This window comes from Hemibagrus wyckioides, linkage group LG17 (genome assembly GCF_019097595.1).
Source record: "Hemibagrus wyckioides isolate EC202008001 linkage group LG17, SWU_Hwy_1.0, whole genome shotgun sequence".
Taxonomy (NCBI): domain Eukaryota; kingdom Metazoa; phylum Chordata; class Actinopteri; order Siluriformes; family Bagridae; genus Hemibagrus; species Hemibagrus wyckioides.
The window spans coordinates 23,781,636-23,803,663 of NC_080726.1; the positions used below are offsets into that span (position 1 = coordinate 23,781,636).

At 37.1% G+C, this 22,028-nt stretch overlaps 1 protein-coding gene across 3 annotated transcripts; it reads left to right on the forward strand.

The window, feature by feature from the left end:
* Window positions 1–2,787: 2,787 nt before the first annotated feature.
* On the forward strand, window positions 2,788–19,697 carry itgae.2 (integrin, alpha E, tandem duplicate 2). 3 transcript variants are annotated; one of them, XM_058414501.1, is made up of 32 exons: window positions 2,788–2,908; window positions 3,086–3,188; window positions 3,355–3,431; window positions 3,618–3,691; window positions 4,423–4,531; window positions 4,615–4,689; window positions 4,797–4,862; window positions 5,031–5,152; window positions 5,958–6,109; window positions 6,236–6,389; window positions 7,964–8,111; window positions 8,950–9,020; window positions 9,154–9,277; window positions 9,365–9,489; window positions 9,634–9,771; window positions 9,858–10,064; window positions 10,718–10,848; window positions 14,261–14,403; window positions 14,508–14,656; window positions 14,767–14,883; window positions 15,990–16,060; window positions 16,190–16,313; window positions 16,402–16,491; window positions 16,611–16,687; window positions 17,039–17,119; window positions 17,216–17,291; window positions 17,537–17,638; window positions 17,787–17,813; window positions 17,931–18,011; window positions 18,430–18,516; window positions 18,614–18,724; window positions 18,831–19,697. In XM_058414501.1, the coding sequence occupies exons 1-32, from the start codon at window positions 2,881–2,883 to the stop codon at window positions 18,888–18,890; spliced, it is 3,300 nt and encodes a 1,099-aa protein (XP_058270484.1). In that variant the 5' UTR covers window positions 2,788–2,880; the 3' UTR covers window positions 18,891–19,697. The 3 variants fall into 3 exon arrangements, with proteins under 3 accessions (XP_058270484.1, XP_058270483.1, XP_058270485.1); XM_058414500.1 differs by having other exon boundaries at window positions 9,855–10,064; window positions 18,831–19,696; XM_058414502.1 differs by having other exon boundaries at window positions 9,855–10,064; window positions 17,787–17,807; window positions 18,831–19,696.
* Window positions 19,698–22,028: the final 2,331 nt, after the last annotated feature.

Sequence of the window (22,028 nt, forward strand, 5' to 3'; positions counted from 1 at the left end):
GATGCTCGATTGGATTGAGATCTGGGGAATTTGTAGGTCAAGTCAACACCTTAAACTTGTTGTTGTGCTCAGAAAACCATTCCTGAACCATATCTGCTTTGTGGCATGGTGCACTATCCTGCTGAAAGAGGCCACAGCCATCAGGGAATACCGTTTCCATGACAGGGTGTACATGGTCTGTAACAATGCTTAGGTAGGTGCTACGTGTCCAAGTAACATCCACATGGAACGCAGGACTCAAGGTTTCCCAGCAGAAAATTGACCAAAGCATGACACTGCCTATATATACACCTTCATTTAGTGAGGCAGACATCTTACCACATCCTGTCTTACAGTGACATACAGCTACCACATTGAACTTGCTCTTACACTGCAACAACGTAGTGCTTCCGTTTAAACATTTTTACTTTTATTTATAAACACAACCCATTTTAACCTGGACCCAATTAAACCAGGACATATAGGTTATGACAAATGCTCACTCTATTTTCACTTCAGCGGGGCAGCACAGAGTTGCACGAAAACCACACAGTCAGATGGTCCATTTTGAACGTGAATTAATACATGAACCACAAAGTCAGCACAGAGTTGCTCGAAAACCACACAGTCAGATGGTCCATTTTGAACGTGAATTAATACATGAACCACAAAGTCAGCACAGAGTTGCTCGAAAACCACACAGTCAGATGGTCCATTTTGAACATGAATTTCACATGAATTTGCTTTAATGACTGTGTGCACTCTAACTGGCTTGACCTTCACAAATTTGTGCAAAACACATGCTTAAAACAGAAGATATTAGACATAAGGGAAATCTAAGCTTTGTACAAAGCAGTTAACATGGTAATTATCACACATTTTCTTACATTTAAATAGGAATCAACAAATCAGCAGAATCCTGAATCTGAAATATACAAGATATTGAACATTTATTTTCTGTGTTTTAAATATTTCAAAATTCTAAAACATCCTGTTTATTCCCAATTTTAAATTGTGTGCATGTATTTACTTTAATTTTTTGACTGATTTGCAAATGAATAATGTGATGTTAAACTAAATGCGTCTGCTTGTTAAAGCTCGTTTTATGTTTTAGGCTTGACTGATCATTTTTAAGGTAGTATTTTGACCAAGTTTTTTTTTTATCATTTTTACACCACAGAACTGTATTAAATTCACAAATGTGATGTTTCAGATGTTGATTAATTGTCTTTAACAGCAGCTCTGACTATAGTTTCAGCTACACGAGACTTCAAATCAGTTCTTCATATTGTGACCCATTTTATGTGAGGAGTGTACATTCACATTTACAGCATTTGTCAGATACCCTTATTTAGAGCAACTCACGGAAGTGTTGTGTAGTCTCCTCGTGCTAACACATTAGGTGATGAAATAAAAATACCATCAAGCTAAAACCCTTTTTGGTGGATGTTAGTACCTCAAGAAAAGAAAATACACAATTTATAGGAAGTACTACTTTAACTGCTTAGTGTGGAGGAAGGCTCTGTTGGGTTGAGGACAGGGGAATTCACCACCTAGGTTTGCAACCTGGGTGCCAGAAGGGAGAAGATTAATGCATTTCTTCCTTGCACTGTACCTTGAGGTCTGGTCCACCCAGACGCAGTGTGCTAAACTAGGTAACAGAGTACAAAATGCAGTTCAATCATTTCCTTCAGGTAAGTGGGCACTGGTCCATTTTTACTTTGAAGGCAAACATCAGTGTTTTAAATTTGACGAAATCAGCTAATAGATGCCATTAGAGAGAAGGCAGCAATGTAGAAGAAACTGGGAGATTAAAAACAAGTTATTCTGCTGCATTCTGGGTCATTTTCAAGGGTCCAGTGGCACTCAGGGACAGAGCTGTCATGAGCAAGATGCAATAGTTCAATCTTGTAATGACAAGGGACTGAACAAATCCCTATTTATTATACATCATCTACAACAGTAGGCATATAGAGTAGTTTTGTGAGCTAATCTGTATCCAAATGAACTTCACACACCTAGGGTTACAGCTGAATGAGGCAAAATAGCTTTAGTAGAAACAAAAAACATTCATGAATATGATTTGGATATCATCATGAGGTGCACACAAGAATTATGCTGAACACAATACTATATATGTTCTCCAACAATGTCTGTGAAAACCTCCAAACATGACATCAGACACCTTCCATATATGGACAGACCCTTGCAAAGCAGTTCTCATATATATACATATATACACATCGGTATTCAAATAAAGACACACCCACAATTCCATGTATGGATTAAAACACACTTTGTGTGATCAGCGATCTGCAAACAGACAATATTCTAGAAAAAACGTTGCTTTTTGCTCGTCTTTTCTTTTAGCTATTTTGGGAACAGGAACATGAAATTCCACTCTGGATTTAAGGGTCCTTCTTTCTAGAGCAGGCAGCTGAAGTCTATGATCATTTCCATGTTACATTTTCACATGATAATAGGGACTTTGTGTAAAGCAGAATGTTTGAATGACTTGTCCTGAATTCATTTCCTAATAGAAGGAGGATACACTAAAATGCTACAGCTTACACCCTGAATTAAAGTGTACAGGAACAAGTCTACAAATAAATGAAATCCCATTTCATTTTTGTTCTTCTCTGGGTCATAAAGTAGGACAGAATTAGAGTTGAATACCTCTTGTTGTAGTTTAAATAAGCATGCAAGAAGATTTTTCTCAGGTGCTGCAAGCACGCCAGAATCTAGTCCAGTTATACAAATTAAATTTTCAGGCTGCAGCTGGTAGGATGAGCAGCTGTTGTATTCACATTGAGGACAGGAAGACAAACATGAAACGGAAGAACGGAAGCCTGACATGAAAAGACGGTTGTGGCATATCAGTTGCTCAACTGTCTCGACAAGATGTTTGCAGCTGTGCTGTTTATAACAGGTATGCCATTTTTTTTACTTACTCTATGGGCAGCTTTCATGATTAAGTAAGAATTATAAAAATTATACATGATAAAGATAATATGACAAAAACTGGAACATGTGTGAAGAGTTTCTTACATTTGTTACTATCGTAAACTAGGCTTCAGTCTTATATACTGTGAATATATTTTCGCAGGGATTTACACAGCATTGGGATTTAATATATACACAGTGCCAGTGAGCACATTTCAAAACAATGACTCTCTGCTTGGTCAAACCATTGTTCCGTCACTGGATGGGTTAGTATCTTCTGCTAAGTTAAAAATAGCAAAATATGTTTAATATGCTCATTTATCAATGGTTCAGTAGTGAGTAAAAAAAAATTGGACATAATTAAATAGGCTTGTGCTATTATATATACATATATATATATATTTGTTTGTTTGTTTATTTATTCATTTTTAGGGTTTATGTTCCTTCTCCAATCTCTGGAGATGTTTTCAGATGCAAAGAGAAAAACTGTGCTAGAATGTATCTTACTGGTAAAGATTTTTTTGTCAATCTCATACATATTTTAAAAGAAATAGGCCAGTCATGCTTACACATGTAATGCACTATATAATAAGTAACATGTGCTTTAAAATGGCAATTATTGTAACATTATCTTGACTTTTTCACACTGCAATACTTTAATGTTACATAAAAGTATGCTAATAAATCAATTACAGATAAAACAAAAGGCTTGAGGCCTATCGCATCTGTAGCATCCAGGTTGAAGAATGACGAGGAGCAAGAATTCCTGGTATATATATATATATTTTTTTTTAATTTTTAATTTTTGATTGAATCCATGATAATACTTTAATATGTATATATGTACTTTTTTAGATAATTAAAAGTGAATTTTGTTTAAGCTGTGGATCAGACACTGCGTGTGATGTGTCTGCTTCTCATGATGCCTGTTCTCTGTAAAACCACAGTTTCCCCTGCCGAAGGCGCCAGACATAATGACTTCTCTTTTAGGCACTGCGTCAAGTTCCCTCACAAATTGTCTATGAAACAATATTATACAGTGCTGACCTGGTGCTTGATAAATAACTGTGTAGACTATGCACAAAACTGTAGCTGTATACAGAGACAAACACTTGGGTTAACTACAAGTTACCAGAAGTCCCTGGGGAAAAAATTTCCTCATTCACTACAGCCACTTGTCGTCACTCAGTCAGGAGTCTGACCACACACATTTCACAGTCGAAAATACAGAAGGATTTTAATGTAACCCAACAAAAGAAACTTCCCCAGCAACCATACTCTTGTTCCTTCTGTGAGGCACTTTATTATCTAAAACATGACAAGGCACTTAAGAATTTTTTTATATAGCATAACACTGGTGCAAAAAAATGTACAAAAGTAGAAAATTACTTGGTTATTTATCTTTGCCCTTGTTAGGCTGATTTTTACTGAAAAATACGTGAAAAGCAAACGAGTCTCCAAAGCTCATGAAACTTAAATGAAGGTCTGTTGTCTCGACAGGTTTGTAACCAAATTCGGACACGGAATTTATCAACTGAGTATTTCAATGGAAACTGTACACACGTATCTGTTAATCAAGAAAACAGTAAAATCTATCCTGTTAAGTTGGGTATGTGTCTACCTTAAATCATACACAAGAAATTCTCTCCTCCTTCTCACTGATCCTCACTTGATAATAATATACTCTATTAGTTTTAGGGCTACTGAATTCAAATACTACCGACAACAACAACAGCAACAGATATCAAGGCAGTCAGAAATCTCAAGGTAAAGAATCTGAGGAAAAAGTAAAACTGATTACTAATTATATAAACATATATTATGCACATTTTACTGTTCATGTATTTTTAAATACGGTACATGTTTGCAATTAGACAAATGGAGGAAGAGAAGATCTACACAGGATTACACAAGTGATGAAGAGGATGAAGAGGATGAAGGTATTTACATTTTGCCAATCAATCCATGAACAAAATATATCACAAAAGATACAGAATGTCAGCTGACTGATGCATGTGGTGTCTGATGTCACTTCCTTAAACTACAGTTTGGATTCTTATATATTTCATATTTTTTATAATCTCTTTGCTGCTTGTGTTTATGTGAAGATGCAGGAACAGAGATCGCTTTTGTGCTGGACGGCTCTGGTAGCATTGAAGCGGAGGATTTTGTAAGGGCCAAAGACTTTATTTATAATGTGATGAATAACGTTTGGACAACATGTTTCAGTGTAAGTAAAGGATCAAACAATATAAAAACTCACAATCTGATAAATGTATAAATCAGTATCACAATCTATAACACATTGTTTTATATTAGGAAAACTCTAGTGAAGAGAATTACTGTTTTATGGCTTTTTAACCATTTAGTATTTATTAAATTGCATCTGTGGTTTTTAGCTGGTTAAAAATAGAATGGTTAACACTACTGAGGATGGGTTCCCTTTTAAGTCTGGTTCTGCTTAAGGTTTCTTCCTCATATTGTCTCAGGGAGTTGTTCCTTGTCAACGTCACCTCTGAATTAGTCATTATGGATACATAATGATTTAAAAATTTAACATTTATATCCTAAATTTATATTTTCCTAGCTGACAATGCCCATTGTTAAAAGTTCTATACAAATAAAATTTAATTGAACAGAATTACTGCAAGAACCCTACATTTCTACAATTTCTTTTTTTAATTCAAAAAATGATTTTAATTTAATTTAATTTAATTTAATTTAATTTAATTTAATTTAATTTAATTTAATTTAATTTAATTTAATTTAATTTAATTTAATTTAATTTAATTTAATTTAATTAAGAGAAATTGTATATGGAATTACTCCATGAGGAAGCCATTCAGGGGTCATTTACTAAAGTTAATAGAATTACATAAACAATTATCATTATCAACACAGTCAAACCTAAACGATTTACATGTAAATAATAACTCCCCCCCCATCTATCTATCTATCTATCTATCTATCTATCTATCTATCTATCTATCTATCTATCTATCTATCTATCTATCTATCTATCCATCATTCCTCAGTGCAACTTTGCAATAGTGCAGTTTGGGAGAGATATAAGGACAGAACTCTCTTTACAAGAAAATAATGACACTAGTGAGGCCTTGGAAAAGGTGAAGCACATAAAACAGCTTGGTGCAATCACCAAGACTGCTTCAGCCCTCAACCATGTTCTGTGAGTTCTCAAACACAAAAATGACTTATCAATAGTTTATGCAAAAGTACATAAATAGTTGACAGTCTATTGATGTTTATAGAACTTATTATATTCTTTATTCCCATCTGTGTCTTCTACCCACAGAACAGACATTTTTGTTCCTCAAAAGGGATCAAAAGAGAAAGCCAAAAAAATGATTATTCTACTATCTGATGGACAAATGTCAGGAGATACAAGAAACCTAGGCGATGTTTTAAACATGCCACAGATGGAGGGGATTGTTCGCTATTCTATAGGAGTAAGTGTACACTTTTACATTGTTTCATGGTCTAGAGATAAGAATTGAACAGGAACTGTAAATATGTGCCCTATAAAATTAGATTATTACTTGGTTAACACCATATGGTTGCCAAACCCAAAGTTTAATCTTGTTACCTTTAGTTTCTATGCTTTAACACTGCTGGTTTGGAAATTTAAAACATCAGTTGATCAAAAAGTAAATGCTGCGATTATTTCTCCTGTTGTTTTTCCAGATGTCAAAGATAATTAATATTTGAAAAATATTATGAAATGTTTTTTTATGATTTGTGAATATCAGAATCTGTTGTTTTTAGTTTTTCTTTTTTAAATGATACATTTGGTATTCTAGTAGCCAAATTTGACTGTGTGTTAAAGGGAATCTTTGAATACACTACACCGACCAGGCATAACATTATGATCACCTGCCTAATATTGTGTTAATTGTCCTTTTGCTGCCAAAACAGCCCTGATCCATCGAAGGCATGGACTCCACTTGATCCCTAAAGGTGTACTTTGGTATCTGACACCAAGATGTTAGCAGCAGATCCTTTAAGTTCTGTAAGTTTTGAGGTGGGGCCTTCAAGATCGGACTTGGATTGGATTGAGATCTGGGGAATTTGGAGGTCAAGTCAGCACCTTAAACTGGTTGTTGTGGTCATCAAACCATTCCTGACCCATTTCTGCTTTGTGGCATGGTGCACTATCCTGCTGAAAGAGGCCACAGCCATCAGGGAATACCGTTTCCATGACAGGGTGTACATGGTCTGTAACAATGCTTAGGTAGGTGCTACGTGTCAAAGTAACATCCACATGGAAGGCAGGACTCAAGGTTTCCCAGCAGAAAATTGACCAAAGCATGACACTGCCTCCACCGGCTTGCCTTCTTCCCATAATGCATGCTGGTGCCATGTGTTCCCCAGGTAAGCGATGCACACGTACCCAGCCATCCAGGTGATGTAAAAGAAAACACGATCAGACCAGGCCACCTTCTTCCATTGCTTCGTGGTCCGGTTCTGATGCTAATGTTCCCAATATTGGCACTTTCAACAGTGCACAGGGGTCAGCATGGTCACCCTGACAGGTCTTGTGTCTATGCAGCCCCATACACAACAAACTGTTTATGCACCTTTCTGTATTCTGACACCTTTCTAACAAAACCAGCATTAACTTCTTCAGTAATTTCAGCAACAGTAGCTCGTCTGTTGGATCGGATCACACGGGCCAGCCTTCTCTCCCCACGTGCATCAGTGAGCCTTGACCGCCCATGACCCTGTCGCCGGTTCACCACTGCTCCTTCCTTGGACCACTTTTGATAGATAGTGACCACTGCAGGCCGGGAACACCCCACAAAAGCTGCAGTTTTGGAGATGCTCTGATCCAGTGGTCTAGCCATCACAATTTGGCAAATCCTTATGCTTGTCTAATATATCCCACCCACTAACACGTGCCATGATGAGGAGATCATCAGTCTTATTCACTTCACCTGGCAGTGCTCCCAATGCTAATGCCTGATCGGTGTATATAAAGCGTTCATTAACAGTATATCACTAATACATCATGTTCTATTCTCAGGTGGGGCCAGATGTATTGAATAAACCAACAGCAATAAATGAGATGATAGAGATAGCTGGCAGCAGTGAACGATTTTTCAACGTTTCTAATTATGCAGCATTGGAAAAAATTCTTTCTTCTTTGGAAAACAGCATCATTGGAATTGAAGGTAAGATATTTGAAAAATAAGTAATAATAATTGATCCATAATTTATATTGTGCCTCAACACTGCTGAATTTTTGCAGTCTAGATCTAAATGAAGAAAAAAATGTTAGTTGACAGTGTCAGCAGGTCTTCTGCTTTGGGAGCGTTTTCAGGATACAAGACTTTGCACGTTGTGGTTTCTTTGTAACACAGTGCACAGCTTTTTGTCCTCTTGAGAGAGAGAAAAAAACTTCTTGTGGATTTTCCACAACATTAAGTGTAACTATACGTTTCAGTTAAAATTATACATGCCACATAATGTATAAGAGGAATAAATCACTTTGGGACATGTTTCTGCGAACCCTATAGTGATTAAAGACACGAATAATAAAAGTAATTTCATTTCAGTCGTCATCGCACCACTATAGCAATGATTGTTTTACTATAACAGCATGCCTTTTTCTGCTTATTCAAACACTGTCAGTCAGGTCAAGTATTGAGGGACATCAAGCTCGTATTTAATTGAACTGATTGCTTTATATGTTAAAAAAGTATAAAGGCCTGAAATGTCATGAATGGAGTCTTGAATGTATCAGGCTGTAACAGAGCTAAAGATTTTGATGAACGTAGCGTGTAAGAATCACTGAGTCGTACTTTATTGCAGTAGACATTTAGTCCAAACTCTTTCATTATGCAATGACAAACTTATTCCTGTCATATTGCCCATAAGATTTTGTTGCTTCCAAACTTTGTTTAACAGTTGTCCTTTATGAAGAAGTAATGCCTTTTGTCTGATAAGGTTTTAGTTTTTGATTAAATGTGTGTTTTCATGGTGTTACTGGCTGACTGTCTCTACTTTCAGGCTTACAGAAGGGAGCAGGATTTGAATTTCAGCTTGCTGAGGCTGGATTTAGCACTCACATTACCCGTGATGTAAGTGCCAGATATTACTAACAGTTATAGCTTAAGGTTTTTTTAAAGGACTTAAAGTAACCGTGTTTGTTTAAAATTTGAGTTTGTCTTTACACACAATATATGATTACATATCATCTCCGTAAACCTGTAGGGTTCGATCCTGTTTGGTATGGTGGGGGCCTATGACTGGAGTGGAGGGGTCGTTTTGACAACAAATAATAAAGCTGTGACATTTTTTAATGCATCCAAGGAAGAACCCAGATTTTCCTATTTGGGTATGATCAACATAAAGCATTAATGTTCAGTTTTGGAATGAATTGAATTTCATCAGATCGCATCCAAAAGCTTTTTGGTAATTCCAGGTTACAGTGTGGCATCAGCATATGCAGGCTCAAAGACACTGTTTATATCTGGGGCTCCCAGGTACAACTTGACTGGTGCAGTATTTATTTTTGGGAACAATCGAGACCTACTACAAGGAGATCAGGTTTGAAGAAATATTTAACATGAATGAATGCAAGAAATACTTGGGATCTTTTCCTCTGGATAAAAATTTATTTTTATTTTAAATTTATTTATCTTTTAATCTGGAAATGTTTGACAGTAACTGAAATGCCTGTCGATTCTGCAGGTAGGGTCTTACTTTGGCTCAGTTCTCTGTGTCTTGGACATCGATAATGATAAGAAGACAGATTACCTTCTGGTTGGAGCTCCACATTTCCATGTGAAAGGGGAAGAGGGCAAAGTGCTGATTTACAAACTGAATAAAGTATAGCTACTAATTGCATCTTCCCTTTTAAATATTTTATAAATTTTTCTCCTTTGAATTAACCATCCAACGTACTGTTCCAGCAGGGGGAATTTGAGAAAGAAAACTCTGAATTGAATGGGCTAGAAATTCACAAACGTGCAAGGTTTGGCTCTGCCATAGCTGATATTGGAGACATTGATGGGAACAATTTCCGAGATGTGGCAGTGGGAGCTCCACTTGAAGCAGATGATGAAGGATGTGTCTACATATATAACGGATTTGAAGATGGGATAAAGAACCAGTTTTCACAGGTAGGCTTTACAGTGCATTGAGTACTGACCCCTTTGAAATTTTATTCTTTGTAATGGAAAAATGTCATGGAAAATTTGGGCTTTTTATGATTTGTTTTACACTGCAGTATTTTTTTTATTGTGACACATAAGTTAATCAAACAAAAAAGATTTTTGTGGGTTGCATAAATATCTCTGATTGATTAGATGGAGACCACTGACCCCTTGGCTTTAGCTCAGGTTATTGGTTTTGAACCACTCCAGTGTAGATTGGGCAGTATTCTCAGGGTTGTTGAGCAGTTGGTAGGTATTCATCATAAAAAAAACCTATCCCAAAAAATGATGCTACCACTACCATGCTTAACTTTTCTATGGGGATGATGTGTTAAGGGTGATGAGTAGTGCTGGGGCTCTATCAAATTCGGAGCTTTTTGTCAAGGACGAAAAGTTTGACATCAGATCAGAGAACATTTTTCCATAGTCAGCAACATGCCTTTTGACAAACTTCCCACCACTACAAATGGGAACAGCTTGTTCCATCAGTTACTCACTTTTTTTTAATGGATTTAGGTAATGGATTGGTGGGTTTCAAGGTGACGTTAAACATTTCTGAGAATTTCTCATTCATTTCTCTTATACTTTGATTGAGTGATTATTTTTTTACTTTTTTGCAGAGAATCACACCCTCAGACTTCAGACAAAAACTTGTGCACTTTGGCCAGGCAGTGAGTGTCATGTCATCAGCACAAGAAAACAAACAACCACAAATCAGTGTCGGGAGCGAAGGCACCATAACTTTCTTTGAGTAAGTATAGAAAATAGTATTACAGGAATTAGGTGTAGAACAATAAATAAATAAATAAATAAATAAATCATGATATGAGGATCTAGTATCACTCTCTTAGTATTTGACAGTGTCTTCTACTTCATCACATTTTCTCACAAAAAATGTTGTTGATTGTTTTTTTTAATACTATTTGTAGGCTTATGTTTGTAAGGAATGGTTATAAGCTTCAATTTAATTTAATTTAATTTTAGTTTAAAGATAGAGAATGGAAGATTTGGGAATTTCATTTTCTCTAATAGGAAAATACTACTGTGAGCATTATGAGGTATGTGTAATGTGCAGTCCACCTGGATTAGGGTAGTAAATATTTCCAATCTTGAGACAATTAACTTTGTTGACACGATCCTGCAACTTTTCTGTGAGCTATGATTTCAGCAACAACAACAACAACAACAAGATGCTACAAAGTGACAGTAAACTAAAGCTTTTCTGGATTCTAAGCAGTTCAGGTTTGGTACAGTAAAGCAGCCAATCTGAAAGACTGCTCAAATAATTCCTTTGAATTAACCTATATGTCATATGTGGTATTGTGTTTCTTCAGTTCCTCACTAAGAATTTTGGTTCCTATCTGCACTTTGTTCCTATTGCACGCACAATATACGCACTGTATGATGACACCTGAGCATTGTGCTTGTTGAACATCTTATTCCAAAGTTGGTTCCCCTTTGCTGTTTACAGCCTCTACTCTTTGGAAAAGGTGTTTCCAATCAATTTTGGAATAAACGATTGTGGGAATATTCCCATTAAGTTTAGAGAAAAGCCCACATATGGGTGTGATCCTCCACATACTTTTGCCAACATAGTGTTTAGGTTATCATATGCACTCTTGTATAAAAATCTGTGTATTCCACAAAACTGAATCACGCATTTGATGACATGGAACCCCAAAATATGACCAGTGCGATGTTTTTTCATTTCATTACAGTCACTTATTTTCTAAATGGGAACCACAGAGACAAGATAAAGATGAGAGAGAATCAATTCAATGAAGAAATATTTGTCAGGGTGCAACATAAGCCACCAGTGTAGAAAAATGTTTGTGAGATTTGTCCTAGGTAGAAGTATTGCTTGTAATTAGGTTAATGAAATCATGTAACTATAAGCAAAAACATCTTCACAGAACTGACTTTGGCTTTTAACTTACCTTAATTCCTTTTATAGATCAGAACAACTGAACATTAGTTTATGCCATGTAATTTATAAACCAGTGAATAAAGAAATCATTTTTTCATATGTAGAGGTTTCAATCGCCTTTAACTGATATAGTAGGAACAGACATAGAAGCAGGTTTCACTCAGATATCAGACAACAACCTGGTCACACAAAAGAGGCTTAACACATAACTCAAAAACTAACAACCCCAGATATCCTTATCAAATATTGTAATTATTTTTGTTTTTTATATTACACTATGTACAAGACAGTGGTGAGACCGGCCATGCTGTATGGTTTAGAGGCAGTGTTACTGAGGAAGAGACAGGAGTCAGAGCTGGAGGTAGCAGAGCTGAAGATGTTGAGGTTCTCTTTGGGAAGGACACGGTTGGACAGGATTAGGAATGAGTACATCAGACAGAGTTAGAGAGGACAGATTAAGATGCTTTGGACATGTTCAGAGGAGGTAGAGTGAGTATATTGGTAGGAGAATGTTGGACATGGAGCTGCCAGGCAGGAGGCAAAGAGGAAGGACAAAGAGGAGGTACAGTGAGGGAAAAAATTATTTGATCCCCTGCTTATTTTGTACGTTTGCCCACTGACAAAGAAATGATCAGTCTGTAATTTTAATGGTAGGTTTATCTGAACAGTGAGAGGCAGAATAACAACAAAAAAATCCAGAAAAACGCATTTCAGAAAAGTTCTACATTGATTTGCATTTTAATGAGTGAAATAAGTATTTGATCCCCTATCAGTCAGAAAGATTTCCGTCTCCCAGGTGTCTTTTATACAGGTAAGGAGCTGAGATTACAGTAGGAGCACTCTCGGGGAGAGTCACCTGTCCACAGAAGGAAGCAATCAATCAGATTCCAAACTCTCCATCATGGCCAAGACAAAGAGCTGTCCATGGATGTCAGGGACAAGATTGTAGACCTACACAAGGCTGGAATGAGCTACAAGACCATCGCCAAGCAGTTTGGTGAGAAGGTGACAACAGTTGGTGCGATTATTCCCAAATGGAAGAAACACAAAAGGACTGTCAATCTTCCTCGGTCTGGGGCTCCATGCAAGATCTCACCTCATGGAGTTTCAATGATCATGAGAACGGCGAGGAATCAGCCCAGAATTACACTGGAGGATTTTGCAGGGATCTCAAGGCAGCTGGGACCATAATCATCAAGAAAACAATTGGTAACACACTACGCCGTGGAAGACTGAAATCCAGTAGCGCCCGCAAAGTCCCCCTGCTAAAGAAAGCACGTGTACAGGCTCATCTGAAGTTTGCCAGTGAACATCTGAATGATTCAGAGGAGAACTGGGTGAAAGTGTTGTGGTCAAATGAGACCAAAATCCAGCTCTTTGGCATCAACTCAACTCGCCGTGTTTGGAGGAGGAGGAATGCTGCCTATGACCCCAAGAAGACCATCCCCACCGTCAAACATGGAGGTGGAAACATTATGCTTTGGGGGTGTTTTTCTGCTAAGGGGACAGGACAACCGCACCTCATCAAAGGGACGATGGATGGAGCCATGTACCGCCAAATCTTGAGTGAGAACCTCCTTCCCTCAGCCAGGGCATTGAAAATGGGTTGTGGATGCAAAGAGGAGTGGGCCCAAATTCCGTGAGATGTGAGATGTGTGTAAACCTGGTGGCCAACTATAAGAAATGTCTGACGTCTGTGATTGCCAACAAGGGTTTGGCACCAAGTACTAAGTCATTTTTGCAAAGGGGTCAAATACTTATTTCACTCAATAAAATGCAAATCAATGTAGAACTTTTTTGAAATGTGTTTTTCTGGATTTTTTGTTGTTATTCTGTCTGTCACTGTTCAGATACACCTACCATTAAAATTACAGACTGATCATTTCTTTGTCAGTGGGCAAACGTACAAAATCAGCAGGGGATCAAATAATTTTTTTCCTCACTGTATATGGATGGAATAAATGAGGATATGAAGCTAGTGGGTGTAAGTGTTGAGGATGCAGAAGGTAGGGATAGGTGGAGAGAGATGATTTGCTGTGGCCACCCCTGAAGGGAAAAGCCGAAAGAAGAAGAAGAAGAAGAAGAAGAAGAAGAAGAAGAAGAAGAAAGGTTTTTTCAAAAGTTAAAAAATAAGTCACCAAAATAAATTAGGTATCGAATGCATTTGCTTATATGGGACGCTTATTGAGAAGAGAGACAACATTAAATGTGTATGTAATTGTTGTTTCTCTTCTAGGACAATTCCAGTCATCATTATTAAACCAGCAATTAATGTTGAAACTGCAATAATTGAACTTGCTAAGCAGAACAAGGAAGATTCAAGCAAATTTACTATGAAGCTCCAAATTTGCTTCAAGACACCAAAAGGAGACATTAAGGGTAAGTAGTCATACCCAAACCTAAATGGATCAGCTTAGTTTTCTATCTTTCATTATTCTTTCATGACTTCTATTATTTTTGTCTCCCACACTTCATGCCTTTAGATGGTGAACTACCGATAGAGTACAATATTGATTTGGACTATGGTAAAGAACAAAAGCGACTGGTTTTTTACAAACCTCAAGAAGGGAGAATGAGCTTTGCTCTGAATAACGACCAAACCTGCACTGATCGGATAGATCTGGAATATGTGGTAAGTCTATTTGAATCCTTTGAGCCTTGATCTCATGTGGAAGGTCTATAATCTCTCACGATTCAATAAAACTTCAATTTTTTAATATATATATATATATCTGTTTGCAGGGCTGCTCTGACTGTTTCTCACCTATCAAGATTAGGGTGAATTTTACATTAACTCCAACCACTGCTATGCCTTTACGGGTTCTTGATGCATATTCTCCAACGGAGGCCATAGAAGAGGTAAATATGAAAAAACTGTGAATTATCTTTGAATTAAACCAGGGCATTAATCTGTCAATATTTATGTTGGCTTGAAAGAGCCAACATTCTGTTTTCCTTTTCTGTTTTTTGTTTTCCTTTTCTGTTTTCCTTAATAAATAAGCTTATTATTATTCTTAGACAATTAATTATCAAGAGTAACTCCTCCTTGAGCTTTCGAGCAACATACACCAAACTCGGCACATTTGTTGGGCCTGGTCCAGAGAAGTGTGCTATTACTTTTCTAAGCAAACGGAATTCCGGTATTCCTGGTACGGAAGCCCAAAGTGGCCTTTTTCCAGATAGAATTCCATTCAAAATTTTGGAGGTTTATAACTCGGCGGGCTTTCGAGATATCAACACCAAACTTGGCCAGCTCCTTCAGAATCTTTGGCGGGATGAAGCTGTAAATTTTGGATCCGATTGGAATTTCGGTTTTCCGGTATAGCCCCGCCCCAAAAATTGGCAAAATCACAAAACTACCCCAACATACACATGTGACATATCAAAACACTCAGAACAATGAGGGGAACTTGGTGACATGTGTTGGGTGATGTCACATGACGTCACATGCGTCCCCAAAATAAGCATAATTGCGAAATTACTCCAACATGCACGTGACATATCAAAACGTTCCGCACAATGAGGGGAATTGCGTGACGCGTGTCCAGGTGACGTCACGTGATGACTACTTGCTTCGTCAAGCCAACATCAAAGTTTGTCACAACAAACTTTAAAAATCTAGTCAGTCAATTATTGTTGCTTGTGGGTTTTTTCAATATACAATGTGTCTACAGACAATTGTACATATTGTCAATTGTATATATTGACAGATTGAAAGCATTTTTAGCTCAGTGGCAGCTCAATGGATAAGGTATTGGGCTACTGGGCAGCAGCACCACCATGGTGTGAATGTTGGTCCCTTGAGCATGAACATTAACACTTAACTGCACGGCAGCTGTATCCTATCCAATTGTAATTATTTTTGGATAACAAGCATCAGCCTAAGGAACGCTTACAGACCAGCCCAATTTTTTGTTTTGAAAAAGAAATGCATAATGTCTAATGTGTTTTTTTTTATGATGCAGATTCAGTTTAAAAAGGATTGCAGCGATAAAGAATGTAAGGCTAAAATTTCATTGGATGAATCAAAACTCAGGTTCGGCTTTCATTATGTCAATATTTTCAATCCTACAGCTTGAAATCCACCAATTACTTTTTTACTTGCTGGCTTACTTATTTATTTATTTAACTGTTTTAATACTGACCATTTTTCCCATCATTATAGCCAAAACCTTTTAATAATTGGCTCCAGTCCAACTTTGGATATAAAGTTTAATCTTATGAACACCGGGGACAATTCCTATTTGACCACTCTGACCCTCAAGTATCCTGAAATGCTGTCTTTTAAGGTAAATCACAATGATCCTTTGGCATATTGGCATTAAAAAAAAACAAATGGATGGCACATAGTTTAAATGTTTATTGTTGTTGTTACAGAAATCTGAGGGTGGAACATGTGAGGATGAAAATGACAGCCATCAAATAGTGTGTAAACTTTTGTATCCCATATTCAAAAGAAATGCACAGGTATTACTCAAGCACGTTGTGGCAATACAAAATGATCTCGATTTAAAAAATGATTTTACAAGGTTTTCATTTTTGTTATAACTTCTACTCTTCTTTCTTCCCCCCACTTTGCTGTATAGACCAGTGTTACCATCAGCTGGCAGCCGATCAACAGAAACACAAACCACACAGCTTTAATTACTGCTCTCTTAACAGGGTAGGCACCTACACTTGATTTTTTATTGAGAAACATTTGAAATCCGTGTGCTACGTTGTACTAAATGTACAACGCAGTGGTGCAAGGGTAGTGGTGGCTCAAGTGGTTAAGGCTCTGGGTTGTCGACCGGAAGATCAGGGGTTCAAGCCCCAGCACCGCCAAGTTGCCACTGTTGGGCCCTTGAGCAAGGCCCTTAACCCTCTCTGCTCCAGGGGTGCCGTATCATGGCTGACCCTGTGCTCTGACCCCAACTTCCAAGGATGGGATATGTGAAGAAAGAATTTCACTGTGCTGTAATGTATATGTGACAAATAAAGGCTGTTTCATGATGATGTCAATTTATTTATTCAGGGGAAATAATGGCAGTGAGCTGCTTGATTCTAAGACGTATAATTTCACAGTGAAGAAAGCCCTGGATGTTCAGCTTATTGGGTAAGGAATTTTACAAATTAGACTATTTTTTCTTTTAATTTATCCTCATCATATTCTTCACAGAAAGCTTTTTTTTTTTTCTTTTCAATTTAACAGCACAGCCATGCCAAGCAGACTAAATATAACAGAGGGAGAAGAAAGCAAGAAACAATTGCTTCATTTTAATTTTAAGGTAAATTTTCTGAATCGTAATTTTTGCATTCATTATTTAGGGACAAAAAAGTTTAATTATTTTTTTCTTCTCCTTTCTTTGTCTCTCTACTTTTGTAAAGCTGCTTCGCGACAATGTCCATTTGTAAACGGCGCTATACAAATAACTTGAATTGAATTGAACTTCTGCTTTTGGATGAAATGTCATATTCTGGTCAGTTTTAACATTCAGAGCTAACTTGTGCTTTGTCTGTCTTGTATTTGCAGCTGCTGGGTAAAAACACATATAATGCCCATATATCTGTGGAAATTACAATTGAAAATCATGCAAAAAAATCTAAAATCAACATCAGGAGCATTGAACCAGAGGTAAAAACGGAGGTCATGAGGGGTTTAACCTGATCCAAAATGTATTAGCATGAGAATATGTTTTTGATTGAGACTGTAAAGTGGTAATACTACAAACTACTTTCTGTACTGAACATGTATTCTAACATTGCTGTTTTCTTTTGGGCAGAACTGTACATCTGATAGAAAGGTTATAGTAAGGGATTTTATTTCAAACAAATTACAAAAAAACATCATATTTGTTATATACTGTGTATTTCTGGTGGAATCACTGAATCGTGTACAGTAGGTTCATGTTATTTTGTCTCTGCAGGGAACTTACCTGGTTTTTTGTACTATGACAACGTTGCATGAAATTAACATTAAGGCTGAAACAGAAATCGAAGACATTCAGGTACGGTGGAAAAACCTGCTAGTCTATTCATATTCTATGACTTTTTCCGTAAGGGTTAATGTTACTGACTTTTAAAGACAAATCTCAGGCATAGTGATTTGAAATATCTGAAACCAAGCCACTGTGGGAGTACAGATTGTAAAAGTCCAGCCTGAAGGATGAACAAATAAATCCTTTTTTTTGAAGAATTTACTAGAATACATTCAGTAGAAGAAAACTTTTTATTCTATAAACAAGCTTCATTACCTCAATATGCTCGAGGCAATATTCAGCGACTGATTGTTTGTAGTTTAATGAAAACAGAGTCTAGGGCAGGTTGTGAGATAATATATACATTTTTTTAAAGAGTTCATTTTTGTGCATTGTGTGTATGCAGAAGTAACAAGTAAACTTGTTTCTTAACCTTTCAATGAAACAGGGTGCATTTGAAAAGATCACTGCCAACGGAGAAATTAGATATGATGAGAACATCTATGATGGAAAGAAAAGTATAACGAGACAGCAAGTGGGTGAAAGTTAACCTTAAATACATCCGTAAATGTCTATATCAATTTTTCATCTGACATCAAACAGGTTACCGGCTCATTTTCTTGCCTTTGCAGGTAGATGTTTCACTAGTTAAGCTGACGGTTGTGAAGTCAACTGCACTTATAGCAGGCAGTGCGTTTGGAGGGTTTCTCCTTCTAATCATCATTATCGTCATTCTCTTCAAGGTAAACTTTTTTACTCTTCTTGCTACATAGTTGAACGGTTTCTTGTTAATCTCTGAACTCCATATACATCTTAAAATGCTAATACTTCCTTTCTCCTATTGTGCAGTGTGGATTTTTCCGCAGACGCCGTAAGATAGACCGCAAACAGAGTACACATTCACAATAGTGACCTGATAATTACTTACTGTTGTCCTTTTGAGAAGTCTACACAGATGTTATTATTATTATTATTACTCTTAAAATTTTCGTATTAAGAAGATTGTAGGAGAGATCCCAAATCTTTTTAATTTCTAAGATCTTTAGGTGTTTTTTTTTACCTACCTGTACTTTTTTTTAATTTATTTATTTGCTTTTGCTTTGTTTGCTTTGGAAACATAGAGCCTGTTGTCATGCTTTATATAAAAGTTACATGGAAAAAATCAAGTCACAATTCTGTTACATGTACAGAATTGAGTAACAGAGCCTGTTAGCACATGAATGAGAAATATTTCAGTACAATGAAAAGAAACCGCCAACGCTCTTTGCTTTGTCCTTAGCCTTAACGGCTCCATTTTTTCTTTACTTCTATCTTTTCATTAATTTGAAATTATGTGTATTATTTGTTTTTGTGTTTTTAATAATGTACATTATTTTTTATGTGTTTTTAATAATGTACATTATTTGTTTATGTGTTTTTAATTAATGTTTGTTTACCTAACTGGAATAATTAATATATTTACTGTACGTTTTACTGGGAAGATTGAATAGAGGTTAAGTGGAGTATCTAGGTTTTCCTGGGAAAATGAATAGGGGTTAATTGTGGTTTGAGGGCGGGAATTCTGTTCTGGTGCAAAGCCAAGCACTTGGTATTGTAAATAAGGGGCTGCATTCCCCAGCCAGATTATTTTAGAACTTACAGTCTGAACAGTACCAATCTGATGCTGATAGTCAATATTACTCTTTGCCTCATTTTTTTTTTTTTGCTTTAATAAAAAAAATATAACATTATAATGTTTCCAATAACTTTATATAGACACACAATCACCAGGCATAACATTATGACCACGTGCCTAATATTGTGTTGATTGCTGCCGAAACAGCCCTGACCCGTCCTGCACTGTGTATTCTGACCTTTCTATCAGAACCAGCCTTAACTTCTTCAGCAATTTGAGCAACAGTAGCTCAAGCCAGCCTTCGATCCCTACGTGCATCAATCAGCCTTGGCCGCCCATGACCCTGTTGCCAGTTCACCACGGTTCCTTCCTTGGACCATTTTTGATAGATAGTGACCACTGCAGACCGGGAACACCCCACAAGAGCTGCAGTTTTGGAGATACTCCAGTGGTCTGTCCGCCATCACAATTTGGCCTTTTATCAAACTCGCTCAAATCCTTATGCTTGTCCATTTTTCCTGCTTCTAACACATCAACTTTGAGGAAAAATGTTCACTTTGCTGCCTAATATATCCCACCCACTAACAGGTGCCATGATGAGCAGATCATCAGTCTTATTCACTTCACCTCTCACTGCTCACAATGTTATGGCTGATCAGTGTACATATATCGCACAAGAACTTATTAAGTACTGTTGGTGGTACATATTTCCATCAATTTCTGGGACACTGAAAAGAACAAGATTTTACAGTACATCTCTCAACAACTACAAAAGCTTAAGTAGAAACGAATCAAACCAAATCTGTCTCAATCACAAGATCTAATATAACTCTTAGAGGATGTCTTTCTTAATGAAAAAATAACTTTCCATTTAAAACTCCAAGGTCACAGGTTTATCTGTGCAAATGGAAATATGCCACTGCCAATCACCCTAGGGTACAGGGAACAAAATTTCAATTTAATTCAATTCAATTTATTTGTATAGCGCTTTTAACAATGGACATTGTCTCAAAGCAGCTTTACAGAAGTATAGAAACATAGAAAAAATTTATCCCTAATGAGAAGCCTGAGGCAACAGCGGTGAGAAAAAACACCCAGAAGGGAACCTCATCCTCAATTGTGTGAGTAAATAATGTAATGTTCAACAATTTATAGTGACAAAGAATTGTGCAACCAAGAGCTCCTGAGGAAATAATAGGTCAGTGAGTTCATTATAGACTTAGCACTGATTCCTTCCTGCTGAAAGCTGACAGATGCAACAGCAGTTCAGAGACGGCGTGATCTAGCCACAGTGGTTCTGTCCACAGCAGCAGTCCCTAGGTTCATGGTCTGTCCACACAGATCTATCCCCAGCAGCAGTGAGCACCACAAGGCTAGAATTGCACCCCCATCTGGAGTTATGCCCTTCCATTTGGTGGAATGCCCCACCCAGCTGGAGTTTTGGCTCTCTCATTTGGTGTTATGACTCAATGGTACACCTCCCATTTGGATTTATGACCCTGACAGTTGTTGCATGTCCCAGCCATTTGGAGTTATGCCCTCCCGTATGAAGGTAAGCACCATCATTTGTAGTTACGGCCCATATATCTGGAGTTATGACCCTCCCAGTTGGCATTACACCCCACCTATTTGGACCTATGACCTTCCAATCTGAAGTTATCCCTGAAGTTATGCCCGCTCATATGCAGCCCTCCTATTTTGAGTCTTGACCCTTCCATTTGGAGATAAACCTCACCCATCTGAAGTTATGCTCTCTCAACTGAAATTATGCCCTCCCATTTAGTATTATGACCTCCAATTTGCAGTTATGATCTCCAATTTCTAATTCAAATACAAATTTCAATTTTTATTTGTCACATAGACAATTCTACACAGTATGATATGCAGTGAAATGCTTACACAACTGTTTGTGACCTTAAAAAGGAAAAAGGAAATAAGGAGGTAAAATGCCAAAGGAAATAATAAAATATAAAATCTACAGTTTTGTTGCAATAAAATAAAATATAAGTAAAATAAAGTAGAAATCTGTAGAAATATATATAAAAATGTAAAGAGTAGAACTGTATAAATAAGTGAAATGAAATATGATGAGCAGCAGTGGTATTGTCCATCTTTAAAGTGCAGTAGTGCACAGTAGTCCTCTTTATACATAAACAGAACCAGAAATGTGCAACATATATGTTTTATGTACTTCAGTCCTACAATGTGCAATGTGCAGAGTGGTTGGTTTTGGTGTGTTCCAGCACATGTGTGAAGGAAACATAACAAGTCCAATCAGTTGAGTCCTATGTGGAGTTCTGGTTAAGAGTCCGTATAGCCTGTGGGAAGAAGCTCCTCCTCAGTCTCTCAGTGTTGGCCTTCAGGGAGTGGACGCGCTTTCCTGACCTCAACAGAGAGAACAGTCCATTGTTGGGGTGGCTGAGGTCCTTCAC

Excerpts from the sequence above, each read along its gene's own strand:
- itgae.2 (XM_058414500.1), top strand. The coding sequence starts at position 2,881 with ATGTTTGCAGCTGTGCTGTTTATAACAG. Across the intron at positions 17,639-17,786 it reads TCAGGAGCATTGAACCAGAG|AACTGTACATCTGATAGAAA; the intron begins GTAAAAACGGAG and ends TCTTTTGGGCAG. Across the intron at positions 18,012-18,429 it reads CAGAAATCGAAGACATTCAG|GGTGCATTTGAAAAGATCAC; the intron begins GTACGGTGGAAA and ends TCAATGAAACAG.